This window comes from Mobula hypostoma, chromosome 10 (genome assembly GCF_963921235.1).
Source record: "Mobula hypostoma chromosome 10, sMobHyp1.1, whole genome shotgun sequence".
NCBI classification, from domain to species: Eukaryota; Metazoa; Chordata; class Chondrichthyes; order Myliobatiformes; family Myliobatidae; genus Mobula; species Mobula hypostoma.
In genome coordinates, this window is record NC_086106.1 from 12,102,031 (window position 1) to 12,117,784 (window position 15,754).

The 15,754-nt window shown below is 40.1% G+C and overlaps 1 protein-coding gene across 1 annotated transcript in view; it reads left to right on the forward strand.

Annotated features, from left to right (window-relative positions):
- hnrnpul1l (heterogeneous nuclear ribonucleoprotein U-like 1 like) overlaps positions 1-15,754 on the forward strand; it is a 60,829-nt gene that overhangs the window by 31,668 nt on the left and 13,407 nt on the right. The window contains exons 6-9 of the mRNA XM_063060003.1: positions 565-664; positions 9,883-9,995; positions 11,613-11,876; positions 15,382-15,504. Coding sequence (XP_062916073.1) covers positions 565-664; positions 9,883-9,995; positions 11,613-11,876; positions 15,382-15,504 — 600 coding nt within the window. The remainder of the gene's footprint in view (positions 1-564; positions 665-9,882; positions 9,996-11,612; positions 11,877-15,381; positions 15,505-15,754) is intronic.

A 15,754-nucleotide genomic window follows, 5' to 3' on the forward strand; every position in this document is an offset into this window, starting at 1 on the left:
GGATTTAACCTTTCAATGTACGTATGAGTTGTCCTGACTAGGACGTCCCAAGCTTCAGTAATGCTGAGTCTTTGACATACTGTGACCATAGGTCCTTCAGTATTCAGAACAAAAGTCTTGATTAAGAATCTTTTTCTAATAGTTATCCGTTGACTTTGGATGGAAGTGCTTGTGTATGGATATGGAAGATAGTTGACTCTAATGTCCTTGCAGTTTAAAAATTGTCTCATGTTCATGCTCTTGCATAAGTAATAAATCAGTATGTAAGATATTTGAAGGTGATTTTTGTTTTGTGATAGCAGGAAATATTCAGTCATCCTTTTAGAAATATGTAGAAAAGCAGCTACTAAACTGAACTCCAGTTTAGCAAATGCCCTTAATCAACTGTATTTGGCATTGGCCAGTGTAGAAATGGTTTTAACACAGATGGTGGCTGTTGCATTCTTTGCTGAACTGTCTGATCACATTCTGATCTCGCATTGTTCTTCATCTGCTTTAACTTCAGTTTGAAACTTTTGCATATTACACTTGTTAAGTTTTAGTATTTTCTCATTTTGTTTTTAGATTAATGAAGAAATTCCAGTTAAACATCTCCCTCCAACTGAGCCTGATCCTCATGTGGTTCGTGTTGGTTGGTCGCTTGACTCGTGTAGTATGCAGTTAGGTAAGAAAATATGAATTTCTATAATTTTTTTTACAATTTATATATGCTTCTTTGTACTGAATTTGGATTGGGGATCATTTTGCCATATTAACGCTTCAGTTTTTTGCAGGTACCTTTAGAATTAGAATTATGAGGTTTATATTCTCCTCTTTGGTGGGAGTTTAGAAGTAGTTGATTCTCTAATGCTCATTTATCTCAACCTGTTGTGAAAACAAAGAATTTAGCTTTGAAATTAATGAAATCTTGAGTTGTGGCAGCAATGTCACTTACTTTGATTTCAAATCCATTTCAGGAGTTCGAGTTTCTTTATTAATATAGGGAAGAAAAGGGCATTTACTTTTCTGCACATCACTCTTCCCACCAGAATCCTTGGCACTTGTAAAGTTTTCTAACATTGTTGGATTTGTACCTTGAATCCTTCCACACTATTATTGTCTGAAGCTAGTGAAAGATAACAGCTGTGCCTTGGCAGGTCAAGCTCTATATATAGGTTTGCACTATGTAATGCTGTTAGTCCTTGCTATCCTGCCAGGACTGCTTTTGACTCTAACCTTCCCTGTTAAATTCTTGCAACACACATCAAAGTTGCTGGTGAATGCAGCAGGCCAGGCAGCATCTCTAGGAAGAGGTACAGTCGACGTTTCGGGCCGAAACCCTTCGTCAGGATGAATAGACTTAATGCTAAACTAGATTATTTGCTGTTCAAATCATGCCCTTAGTTATGTAGTGTGATAACAGATAGTTTTTTTTTAATCCTTAGATTTCTTTTCTATTTGTTGGATATGCTGTTGGCTTTGGTGCCCTCGCTGCAGAGAATTATTTTGATGCTGTTGACCAGCTTTGAACCCAAGTCGACTGAAGTTCGTGTTAAGTAATGCAACAAGTCAATTGATTCCTTTTACTTTTCCTGACTCTGGCTTTGCACAGTAACTTTGGTCATTATTAGTATGAGTTTTCTGTATGCAATTAATGCTTGTCATTTAAAATCCCATTGACTACAATTATTTTCTCCATTGTTTTTTCCCTGTTGTGAAATTCCAGTGAGCAGAACTGCAGTTGATTTCAGCGATACACATACCCATATTTTGTTCTTTTGCAAGCTCTCTAATGAGATAGGGAGTTGGTTCAGCTTTGTTTGCTTTGCCTATGGGCTATGACAGAAATAGCTGTTGCCACATTGTTAACACTTTACATTGCGGGAGTTTTATACAATATACTTGCTCTCTGTTACGCCACTGCCATTTAAGGCAGCAGTATCCTCTATCTCTGGTGATGTTCTAGGATGCCTTCATCATGTCAGTAGCTTCTTCTTGGTTTTCACAACTGTCGGTCATGCCAGTCCTGGGTGGTGATTCAGGAATACCGTCGCACTCTCATGTAGAAGGATTCTTCATTGCTGTTTCTGTAACAATTGTTTATTGACCAGTCAGGGTTGCTAGCCCTGAGCTGAATCCCTGAACCTGGAGGACTGGTGGACCACTCTTAGTCTGGCCTCTACCCTTTGAACTGTTTGGTTTGGGTGACCCTACCAAGAGGTAAAACATAAAGCCCTGACTCCAGCCACAGTAGCGCTCCAGGTCATTGAGGCACACAGGCCTCCAAACCCTATGACAAGGTTGTGGTCTTTACGTGTGTGTGTGTGTGTGTGTGTGTGTGTGTGTGTGTGTGTGCATGCACGTGTATGTATGTGTACATGTTCGTTTGAGAACTCTGCAATTACCTGGCTTTTGGCATTAATTACTCAAAGTATGGTCTGATCTTCATCCAAGTCACAATAATAGACAAACGCAATCTGTCAAAACTAATAACACTCAAACAATTGTACTACTTCTCATCAATACTGAGTACACCATTTAAGCAATTACAGTCTTAGTTCGAAAAGTATGTGAACCTCTAGAGCAATGCTTTCTACAAAAACTATTTGGAGTCAGGTGTTCCAATCAATGAGATGAGATTGACAGTGTGGATTGTGGAGGTGCCCTGCCCTATTTAAAAAAAAGACAAAGTCAGGTTGCTGACAGAGCCTGCTCTTCTCAAAAAAGATCTGTTTATATGCACCATACTTTGATCAAAACAACTTTCAGAGAACCAAAGAAGAATTATATAGATTCATGAAGCTGGAAAAGGCTACAAAAGCATTTCTAAAGATCTGAGTGTTCATCAGTCCACAGTAAGTGAAAATGTGTACAAATGGAGGAAACTCAGTACTGTTGCTACTCTCCCTGGGAGTGGGCATCCTGCAACGATCACACCAAGAGCACAATGTGCAATGCTAAAGGAGGTGAAAATGAACCCAAGGGCAATAGCAAAAGACCTGCAGTCATCTCCAGAACTTGCTAAAGTCTCTGTTCATGTGTCCACTATAAGAAAAACACTGAACAAGAATGGTATTCGTCGAAGGGCATAATAGACGAAGCCACTGCTTTCCAAAATATACATGGCTGCTTGTGTTAAGTTTGGAAAAGACAACCTGAATGTTCCACAGTGTTCTGTGGACAGATGAAACAAAAGTTGAACTTTTTGGCAGAAATGCACATTGCTATGTGTAGAGGAAAGAGGGCACTGCATACCAACACCAAAACGTCATCCCAACTGTGAAGCATGGTGAAAGGAGCATCATGATTTGGGGCTGCTTTGCTGCCTCAGGGCCTGGACAGTCTGCAATCGTTGAGGGAACAATTAATTCAAAATTGTATCAAGACATTTTACAGGGTAGAGGTCGGACACCTGAAACTTAATAGAAATTGGATGATGCAATGAGACGATGATCTAAAAGGCAAGAGTAAATCAACAACAGAATGGATTAAAAAGAAGAAAATTTGTGTTTTGGAATGGCCAAGTTAGAGTCCAGACCTTAACCCAATTGAGATGCTGTTGCATGACCTGAAGAGGGTAAGGTATCCCAGAAATACTGATGAACTGAAAGAGTTTTAAATGGAAGAATAGTCTAAAATTACTCCTCACTGTTGTGCAAGTTTGATCAGAAGCTGCACAAAACATTTGGTGGAGGTTATTGCTGCTAAAGGAGGTTCTACCAGTTATTAAACACAAAGGTTCACAAACTTTTTCCAGCCTGGATTGTGAATGATTAAACAATGTATTCAATAAAGATATGAAAAGTATAATTGTTTGTGTTTTATTAGTTTAGGCAGGTTGTGTTTGTCTATTATTGTAACTTAGGTGAAGATCAGACCACATTTTATGAGCAATTCAGAAAACCAGGTAATTGCAAAGGGCTCACAAACTTTTTCTTGCAACTGTATAATGATTGGTTGCATCAAAGCCTGGGATGGAAACACCAGTGCCCTTGAATAAAAAAACATATGAACAGTGGTGGATATGGCCAGTCAATCATGGGTAAAGCCCTTTCCACTATCAAGCACATCTATACAAAGTGTTGTTGTAGGAAAGCAGCATTCATCATCAGGGACGCCCACCACCCAGGACATGCTCTCTTCCAGCAGCTGCCATCAGAAAGAAGGTACAGGAACTTCGGGACTCGTGCCACCAGGTTCAGGAACAGTGATTACCCCTCAACCATCAAGCTCTTGAACCAAAGAAGATATAACTTCACTTGCCCCATCACTGAGATAATTCCACTACCTAAGGACTCACTTTCAAGGACTCTTCATCTTGTGTTTTCAATATTTGTTATTCATTTATTATTCTTTCTTTCTTTTTGTATTTGCACAGTTTGTTCTCTTTTGCACACTGGTTGAACGCCCACATTGGTGAAGTCTTTCATTAATTCTATTATGGTTACGATTCTATTATGGATTTATTTAGTATGTTTGCAAGAAAACGAATCTCAGGGTTGTATATAGTGACATATGTACTTTGATTATAAAAAAACTTACTTGAACTTTAAACTTTTATGTCTAGTAACTAATCTGCATCCATACAAGTGCATTACTCCCAATACCATGCACACTTTTAATTAATGATATTTTGAGAGACACTTTATAGAAGCCCTTCTGGATGCCTTATCCTTTCTCCTGGTTACAACCTTGGGGAAAAAATGATTTGTCAAATAAGATTTCCCTTTCATAAATCTGCCCAATTCTACTGTTATTTTCTTTTGGATGTGTCTTTCTCGATCTCCCTCTTTTATTAAATAGTGTTGGGCATTCCAAAATCTGAAATTAAGGAGGATGACATGAGTACATCTTTTGTGGTCACCTCTTTTAAAACATTAGGATGCAGGTTGTCAATTCATTGACTTCTAGTGGCTTTGATCCGTCAGATACTTGAGCAGCACGTTGTGCAGCTAATGGAGCAAAAGCCTGAGTTCAAACCTGACTTTCAGCGCTGTCTGTTTAGAATTTGCACATTCTCCTGTGATTGTTTGGGTTTCCTTCAAGGGCTGTACTTCCCTACCACGTTCCAAAAGTTGTGTGGGATGTTAGGTTAATGGGTCACTGTAAATTGTCCTGAGTGGATGGTGGAATCTATGTGAGCTGATTGATGTAGTTGGAAATTAAATTAATGTATTACTGTAAGTGGTTGATTGATGATCAGTGCAGACTCACTCGGCCACTGGGTCTCTTTCTGTGTATTATCTCATAGTGATTCTGTGACCAGTTTTATAATAGTGTTACTTTTTGTGTTGCTCATTCACTCCTAGACCTGTACAACTCCATTGTTTCCATATGGTTTACTCAGTCAAGTAAAATACTTTAATTTTGCTGCTATTTTGTTTTAATTTCCCTGTGTAGTTTCTCCTGCTGCATTAACTGCAGCTAATATCTTCCTGTTTCCGTGTCACAGTTTTGTTTCTCACTAGCCTATTCTGCAGTTTACCACTTTGGTCCCCTTTGGGGAGATTTTCTCATGTGTAGTTGAAAAGCTTGCACACACTTCTACTCAGCCATACCATATGTCTGTTGCTTTACTTGTATCCTTTCGAATCAGGGGTTCCGAACCTGGGGTTCATGGACCTTTTGCTTAATTGTATTGGTCCATGGAATAAAAAGGCTGGGAACCCCTGCTTGGATGATGAGCCAACATCTTATCATGTAGAGGACCAAACGTTTTCAAGTTTGGTCTATTTGCCTTTAGTTTTTCTGCATCTCCTTAGTGTCATAAAGCAGTACATAAACGAAATAGGCCCTTTGGCCCATCTAGTCAGTGCAAAGCAATTACCCTGCCTATCCTCTTGACATGCACCCTTCATACCTTTCCCATCCATGTATTTTCCAAACTTTTCAAATGTTGAAATCGACCCCTCCATCCACCACTTCTGTTGGTAGTGCATTCCACACTCACAGCCCTCTAAGTGTAGAAGTCCCCCTACGCGTTCTCTTTAAACATTTTACCTTTCACACTTCACCGATGACATCTAGATCTATTCTCACCCAACCTCAATGGAAAAAAACCTGCTTGCATTTGTACTATCCATACCCCTCATGATTTTATATACCTCTATCAAATCTCTCTATCTCCTATGTTGCAGGGACTACTCACCCTTTCCCTATAACTCAGGTCTTCAAATTCTGGCAGCATCCTTGTTAATTGTCTCTCTATTCTTTCAATTGTAGTGATATCAGTCCTGTAGATTGGTGACCAGAACTACACACAATACTCCAAATTAGCCTCACCAACGTTTTGTATATCTTCAACGTAACATCCCAGCTCCTGTACTCAATACATTGATTTATGAAGGCCAATTTACCAAAAGCACTCTTTGTGACACCGTTTACCTGTGGCACCATTTTCAGGGAATTAATAGCTTCTCTTTGGTGCTTATGCATACTGCTAGATGTAGATTGTAATTTCAGTGCTAGATTTCGCAACCATTTGCTGGTAGTTTTTTTATCAGTAGACAGTGATGCTATGTGCAGCCTTCTTGAGATGGCCCAGTGTAGCAAGCTCCTCTTTGCAAGCTAGCTGATCTGACTTCTGTGCCTGTGCCCTGCAGCACATGAGTCAAACACAAGCTGGAGATCAAATGCAGGGAAATCTATCCTCCCACTCCATCTCTGAAACGAGCACAAGTATACTGAGTTGAGAGTCAGCATACTTTTATGGCTGACAAATGATGTGTAATTTATATAATGGGCTTACCAACTTTGAAATGGTAAGTGCAAGTAAGTGATTTGGTTTTATTTTACTTGATCTTACAGTTATAAATTTATAGTGCTTGAAGTTGCTTTTAGGAAATTTAATCGGTCGTCATTGTTTTTGTCATCATCGTCGTCATGTGCTGTGTTGCATGACTTGGATGTTCATGGTCTATCCATGACCATGATTGCTGCCTTCTGGCAGTGTCTCTACAATACGGGTGATACTCTTCAGAGATTTTCTGCCTGCTCATACGACCGTCCACGGCCTGCTCCCATGGCTTCACATGACCCTGATCAGGGGGCTAAGTAGGTGCTACACCTTGCCCAAGGGTGACCTGCAGGCTAGCAGAAGGAAGGAGTGCCTTCTCCTCCTTTGGTAGAGACGCATCTCCATTCCGCCAATTTAATCAATAAATTTTCTTAATTTTTTATTTTACTTACTTAAAACAATTTTGAACTGTTTTGTTCGATCTCTGATCAATTCGTATGGTTAGACAGCAGTGAAATTTAAAGGGAAATCCGTGTGGTCTGGGGCAAGACTCTTGGGATATTCCTCCTGAGTGCTAAGTTCTACTCATTGCCTCATTGCATAAAGCTCTATAGGCAAAGAGGCCTTTGTTGGTCGGTCCAACCTATTGTTTGCAGTTTACTTAAATTCCTATAAATCTTCCCTATGGATTCCATTTTTCCACACTTCCTAGAATATCAGAGCATGGAGTTTTATTTTACTTTCTAGACCACAATTCCAAGGAATATTTGTATTCCAAATCTTTCCTGACTGGTTACGCCACTGTCTGAGCTTTACAGTCACTTTGCATGGGATGTTTATTATGTTGCCAAGTTTTCTCTGTAATTTGACTGAAAAGATCTGGCTGTGAAATTACTGATATCAGGGATATCATGAACTTCCTCAGAAGTGTTTCTTGGCTATGATTATTGGAATGGTATACTCCCTTAATGATGCAGAGTAAGTGAAATTAATCTCTTACTAGCTCTTTCAGTTCGTCCTGACGAAGGGTCCCGGCCCGAAATGTCGACTGTACCTCTTCCAATAGATGCTGCCTGGCCTGCTGCGTTCGCCAGCAACTTTTATGTGTGTTAAGTGAAATTAATTCCTGTGCATATCTATATGCATCTCAGATTTTCTGTACTCATTATCTCATTATGTACATGCGTATACTGATGCCTAAAACATATCTTTTCTGGTGGTTTGATTGAGTTGTGTAACATGGACCAGATTTTTTCAAGTCAGAATCAGGTTTATTATTGCATCAACCCACACTAAAATACTGGAGGAACTAAGCAGACCAGGCAGCATCTATGGAAAAAGGTACAGCTGATGTTTCGGACCTAGACCCTTCATCAGGACGGGGGTTGGGAGGAGGATGAGAAGTCAGAGTAAGATTATCACGTGTTGTTGAAAGACATAAAACTTACTATGAGTTACAGTAAATAAATAGTGCAAAAGAAGAATAGCGAGGTAGTGTTCATGGGCCTTTCAGAAATCTGATGCGAAGGAAAGAAGCTGTTACTAAAACCTTCAGGCCTTCTATACCACCTCTCCAATGGTAGTAATGTGAAGAGGGCATGTCCCAGATGGTGAGGGTCCTTAATGATGGATCCTGTCTTCTTGAGGTAGTATCTTTTGAAGATGTCCTTGATGATTGAGAGGATTGTGCCCATGATGGAGTTGGCTGAGTTTACAGCCTCTTTTGATCCTACTCATTGGAGCCTCCATACCAAGCAGGGATGCAACCAGTCAGGATGCTTTATGGGTGCACCTGGAGAACTTTGATAGTCTGGTTTCACACCAGATCTCTTCAAACTCCAAATGAAGTCTATCTGGCATGCCTCCTTTGTAATTGCATCAAAGTGTTGGGTCCAGACGGGATCATCTGAGATGTTGACACCCAGGAACTTGAAGCTGCTTACCCTTTCTACTGCTGACCCCTCAGTGAGGACTGGTGTGTGTTCTCACAACTTGCCAGTTAGTTGGTCTTGCTGACATTGTGTGCAAGGTTGTTGTTGTGACACCACTCAACAAACTGATGTGTCACACTGCTGTATGCCTCATCAGCACCTGAAATTCTGCCAACCACAATGGTGACATGAGTGAGTCTAGCCATGTGGTCTACATGCAAATGATTGCCTAAATAATTTTCTGAGCACCATCTTGTCCAAAAAAAAATCTTCAGTGTGTATACAGGCCCACCACAGTTTCAATATCCTTATTTTAGACATTTCTATTGCTCACCATTTAGACTCAGCAGTCATCTGCAAGCACTCAGTGGAACTGCACAAATTTTAACTCAATGTTGGATATGACGAGTACCCAATCAACCAATCATGTACAGAATACAACTTTTGAGATTCTTCCTCCTGCAGGTAGCCACGAAGCAGAGGAACACCATGAAAGCATCAAACAAGAAAGGAACAAATTGCACAAATAGCAATAAGCGATCAAACAGCATCTAGAATAGCAAACTTCAAACCAACAGTCCAGTAGTATTCAATTTAGTTCAGCGCCATGCTGCTAGCCAATGTTGCTCGGTTCGAATTATCATGTTTTGTAAATCTGTACATGTAATCCAATGTCACTAAAGCAGAGATTTTGGGACAAATTTTTTCCTGGAGTATTTTTCTTACCCAGAATAACACAATCTTGCTTGTTTAATTTGAGCTGCCAAGTAAATATGATCACAAACACAAAATGCTGGAGGAACTCAACAGGCCAGGCAGCAACTATGGCTGAAGGGTCCTGAGGAAGGAACTTGGCCCAAAACATTGTTCACTCTTTTCCTTCGTGTTTGAAGTATGGTCACACTCCTTTTCTGAGCTTGTGCTATGTGTAATTATACACTAGGTTCCTGTTACAGGGCTGACTTTGCTTGTCAGAAATGAACATAAAACGCTATTTGCTTGCGTTCTTTTGAACCTGGTCCAAAATATTTGCAGTTGTTTCTATTTTTCATTGTCTCTACTAATTGCTCCAAGGCATCCAGTGCATTGCAGAATGAGATCATTATGAGTGTTAGTGGACAAATAGAAGCACTGCGGTCAAGATAGCAGATTGGGAAATGCAAATACACGCATGCAAATTGGTGATTACTGATTGAAATAGTCTCTCAAATCCCAAATTTACGGTTCTTTTTTTAGGTGAAGAGGAATTCTCGTATGGGTATGGAGGGACAGGAAAGAAGTCAACAAGCTGCAAATTTCAGGACTTCGGAGAACGATTTTCTGAAAATGACGTGCTGGGGTGCTTAATTGTGAGTATTGGAAATGCATTTATTGATTGATTGAGATACAGCGCTGAATTGGCCTTTTGAGCTGCAACCCCCAATATATGCTAGCCTAATCATAGGACAGTTTACAATGACCAATCAACCTACTAACCAGTACATATTTGGACTGTGGGAAGAAACCGGAACACCCAGCAAAACCACACGTATTCCACACACAGGCTCCTTACTGATGACATTGGAATTGAACTCCGAATTCTGATGCCCCAAGTGTTTGAATTAAAATGTTTGACGGCACCATTTCACTCAATGCCACAAGCTGGGTGGATGCATTTTGTATATATTAACATAAGGTTACGTAGTATTTTAAGGGGTCCTTGAAGTTATCATCTGAACAAATCGGTTCTTGATTAAAAATGATTTTCCTGGAGTTGCAAGTTGCATTGTGTTTAAACTAAGGAGTCAAGGTTGGGATTTGAATTGTTTTCACGTCATTTTGATGTTTCCTTTAGACCAGTAGAACAAAAGAAAAATAAAGTAATACAGGATATTTGCATGCAGGTTCTGTGCGGGAATAATGAAGCTGCTGTTCTGTGGAGACTCTGGCTGCTGTCCAATAATTATGGTTGGCGGTTAGCCACATGTATCAGACATCTACCTTTGACAGAGCTTAAAACCACTTGGTCTGTGGTGAATTGTTCTTGCGTTAAGAACATGATAACAGGAACATGAGTAGGTCAATCGGTCCTTCAGTACTTCTCTCTCATTCAGTAAGATAATGGATACGATGGTAAACAAGGGACAGAGGGGTATGGATCACGTACAGGCAGATGGGATCAGTTGGGATTAGTACAGACATTGTAGGCCAAAGGGCCTGTTCTTGAGATGTTATGTTGAAGTTGTATAAGATGTTGATGAGGTCTAATTTGGAGAATTTTGGTCACCTCCCTGCAGGAACGATGTAAATAAGATTGAAAGACTAGAGAGAAAATTTACAAGGATGTTGCTGAGTCTTGAGGACCCGAGTTATAGGGAAAGATTGAATAGGTTAGAACTTTATTCCCGAGACAGCAGAAGAGTGAGCGGAGATTTGATAGAGGTTTACGAAAATTATGAGGGGTATAGATAGGGTGAATGCAAGCAGGCTTTTTACACTGAGGTTGGGTGGGACTACAACTAGAGGTCATAGGTTAAGAGTGATAGGTGAAAAGTTTCAGGGGAACATGAGGGGAAACTTTTTCACTCCAAGGGTTGTGGAACGATCTGCCAGTGCAAGTGGTGCATGCAAGCCTGATTTCAACATTTAAGAGAAGTTTGGATAGGTACATGGATGGCAGAGGTGGAGGGCTCTGGTCCAGGTCGCTGAGAGGTAGGCAGTTTAAATAGTTTGACATGGACTAGGTGGACTGAAGGGCCTGTTTCTATGCAAGTTTTGTAACTCAAATACTTTGTTAAATTGAGTCTTCTGGATCTTGGCTTGATGGTCAGCAATAACTCTCGGGCCTCTGTTCGTTGGCTGATAACTCTTCCCCAGGCAGGATCTAGCAAACAGATGTGAAGGCAAATTTATTGTTAGCTTCTTCAACAAGTTCTGAAATTTTTCATTGCTGAACATTTCAGCTTTACTCTCCATTGCATCTTTAGAACTTCGAAGTTGGTGAAGACGTGGAGATGTCCTTTACCAAGAACGGAAGGTGGCTTGGTGTTGCGTTCAGGGTCAAAAAATCAGCTCTTGCTGGACGTCCATTGTTCCCACACGTGTTGTCAAAAAATTGCGCTGTTGAGTTCAACTTTGGCCAGAAGGATCCCTGGTGCAGAATTCCTGATGGGTTCACATACATTCAGCATGTGCCCTTAGATCAACGGATGCTAGGCACATCAGGACCAAAGACAAAGGCAGAGTGTGAAGTAGGTATACTGATAAGGTTTGAAGGGTTGCTTGGAACCTAATATTTAGTGGTCTTTTTTTTGGGGGTGGGGGGGGAGTCATTTCCTTGTTGTTGAATTTCCAAGCTGAGACTTTCTGTTAATTTGCTTTTTATTCAATACTGTGTTGTGGATGTTGCTGCCAAAGTTCAGAGTAAATGTTATTATCAAAGTCCCATATACAGCTTTTCGATTCATTTTCCTATGGGCATACTCAGCAAATCAGTGGCTCCATTTATTATCAGAGAATGTATATAGTTTACAACCTGAAATTCTTTCTTCTCCACAAACATCCATGACACAGAAGAAAACCCCCAAAGAGTGAATGACAGTGTTAGATTCCCAAAGCCCTCCCCCGTTCCACACACAAGCAGCAGCAAAGCATCAGCACCCCCTCTCCCTCACCCACTTACTCTATAACAGGGTCAATAAAAGATCAACCGGAGTGAAGAAGACAACAAACTGTGCAAGTGCAAATATAAATAAATAGCAATAAATAATGAGAACATGAGATAAAGAGTCCTTTAATGTGAGATCATTAGTTGTAGGAACATTTCAGCGATGGGGCAAGTGAGTGTAGTTATCCCCTTCTATTCAAGAGCCTGATGGTTGAGGGGTAGTAACTGTTCTTGAATCTGGTGGTGTGAGTCCTGAGGCTCTTGTACCTTCTACCCAATCGCAACAGCAAGAAGAGCGCATGACCTGGGTGGTAGGGATCTCTGTATTTATTACCTATTGAAAATTCAAACAAATATGGATGCTGGAAACCTCAACAGGTCAGGCAGCATCTGCAGAAAGAGAAAATGGTTAACATTTCATGACAGTCCTCCAGCGGATTGTCGGCACCCAATTGCCCCACATTGAGAACATCTACCATAACCGCTGCCTGGGCAGGGTGAAAAGCATTATCAAGGATGCATCTCGCCCTAACCATGGACTTTTTACTCTCCTCCCATCCGGTAGGCGCTACAGAAGCCTCCACTCCCACACCAGCAGGCTCAAGAAGAGCTGCTTTCCTGTGGCCCTGCTGAACCTCTCATCACAGCGCTAAGTAGTATTGCACCCATATTGTACTGTCTCAGTACTTTTATATTTGTATGCTGTAGCACTTTTTATTTGCAGTTATTTTGTAAATAATACTATTCTTTTGCACTTCTGGTTAGATGCTAATTGCATTTCGTTGGCTTTGTACCTATACTCGGCACAATGACAATAAAGTTGAATCTAATCTAAATCTAAATTTATTATACTTTCCTATTTGACCTAATGTGCTGTCTTTTGCTACTGCTAACAGGAACTCTTGCTTTGATTACTTTAGAAATAACAGCCAGGGTAGGCCATACTCCCTAAGTTTTATATTCCTCCACGCAGGAAAGCATCTTTTCAACCAATACCTTGACAAACTCCTTCAGAATCATGTTTTAGCAAGTCACCTCTCTTTTAAACTCCAGTTTATAGATCTAATATTGTCAGTCATTCCCCATTAGACAACCTCATCTCTGAAATTAGCCTAGTGAATTTCTTCTCAAGTACCTCCAGTGTAAGTATATCCTTCTAATAATGAGTCTGTACATTGTGCACACTATTTCAGGTGGGGTTTTATCAAAGTCCTGCATAGTTATAGCAAGATTTCCCTCTGTTTATTTTCCCATGTCCTTGTAATACAGACCAGCACTTCATTTGTTTCCCTAATTCCTTGCTGTATCTGTATTCTAATGTTTTATGTACAAGGGCATCTCTGTTTGGCAACAGCCTGTCGTCTCTTATTTGCACGTTACTCTGTTTTTCAGTGAAAATTCTTGTATTATATATGGTGTGCTGTATTTTTCACTGTACACAACCTTGTTTTTCTCCCTGTAGACTTTCCATGCCCTTCTCATAGCTTGAGTCTTATGGATTTTTGTATCGTTAGCAAATTTGGATACATTACACTGGGTCATTAATATAGATTTGAAACCGATGATGGCCCAGCATCATTCCTTGTGATTCTAGCTCTGCTTACCAACATGGAAATGAGCCATTTATCCTTTTCTTTCTACCAGTCTTCTGTCCGTGTTAATATTACCACAATATGTTTGGTCCATTGCAGTATCTTTTTTATGCAGAATACAGTTTGATAATCTAAACACTAAATCAATTGATATTTCCTTTATCTGTTCTGCTCAGTGTATTCTTTTAAAAAAATCTTATCAAATTTCCTGACCCTGAATTTGTTTTCCCTCAGATCATTATTGCTCTGCTTAACTGTATGGTAGTTTTCTTAATGTCCTGCAACAAATGCCTTAGTATTGTGTTAAATTTTATTTTAATATTGACTCATGTTAATTGTCAGTTGCTTTGCTGTTCTGTTTTGCTCCTTCCCTCCTTCCTTTATAGAATAAGGATATTACATATGTGGTTTTTGAAGATTGCCGCTGCGCAAAGGCACAGTCCAATCAATAGCTTTGTTGTTCCTTAACCTAGGACCATATGTGTTTATTCTTGTTGCTTTCACGTAAAAGGTTTGAGTTCAGATGTAAGATTTCTGATAAATACAGTTTGAATACAAACTAAAGCTAAGAAAGGTGTTTGGATCTAAATGCACAAATACAGTCTCAGGAGTTTTGCATAGTAGTGTAGTAATGTTACGTATTGCTGTTGCAAAACAACAAAATAAAACAAATTTCATGACACGTGAGTGATGATAAACCTAGGTCTGTTATGGATCTTTGTTGTGGGCTGTGAGTGGGAAGGGGGCAGGGAGAGGAATCAAATGACCTTGCCTGGTGTCTCAGGGTGTTTCTGCACCCCTGCCCCTGGCAGTCCTTTTCAGCTGCTCCACACCTGTCCCATGGCATTTCACCCTCGTCATTCCCAACATCCTTTATTCCCGCCAGATTTGCAAACTGGCTCTCCTCTCCACGTTGACAAATACAGTACTGTGCAAAACTCTTGGTGCCCTACTTAAATTTATGTGCCTAAGACTTTTGGACAGTATGTGTTTTTCCAGTTTTTTTATATACATTATATAAGCATTAGGTACTGACTGTGAAATGAAATTAAGCAGAATGAAGTATAGTTACATCTTTCCCATCTACGTCTGAGACTATATAGACAGATGCACAAGAAATGGGTGTATGACTGAAGCAGCATTTCTAACCCCACTTTAACTTCTCACTGGTCTTTGCAGCCTACTGACTTACCCGCAGTAGAATCATGAAAGACCTGATTTAAAAAAAAAATACAGATTTCCATTCCTCTCTGGGCAGCCACTTTTTCAGCTGCTTACCATATCGATTTGTCTGTTGTGTCAGATTTTGTGTGACAACATTGTCTTATTACTGAACGGGTTTCACCACATTAGAGATGCCATACATATGTAAGCTTTGTTGGTCGTTATTTATTGAAGGGGAAAAGCTGGGGATAACTGGAAATTGGAGAGAATGGGAAGAGCCACGCCTTAATGAATGGCATTTTCAAAGTTGTTTTTCTGTCTTTCTTTTTAAAGATCCTGATGATGGTTGGACTCCCTGCAGCAGGGAAAACAACGTGGGCTGCAATGCACGCAGCCAGCAACCCATGGAAGAAGTACAACATCCTCGGTACAAATGCCATCATGGAGAAGATGAAGGTAGGTACCTGGTGTGTAGAGGGACCTATTTTCTTAATCTATGTCCCTGAATTATATGTAGTTGAGCTATAAGTTCAGCTTTCCACAATAATGTTTTAAACTTGGGTTCAGTGTGCGAAGCTTAAAAAAAATGACGCTGAAGTGAAAACTTTCTTTTGTAACATCCATTAGTGATGCCGGTTGGATTTTTCATAATGTCTGCATGGAGGAATTGCATAGAAATGTAAATCCATGATTAACCTTTTCCGGT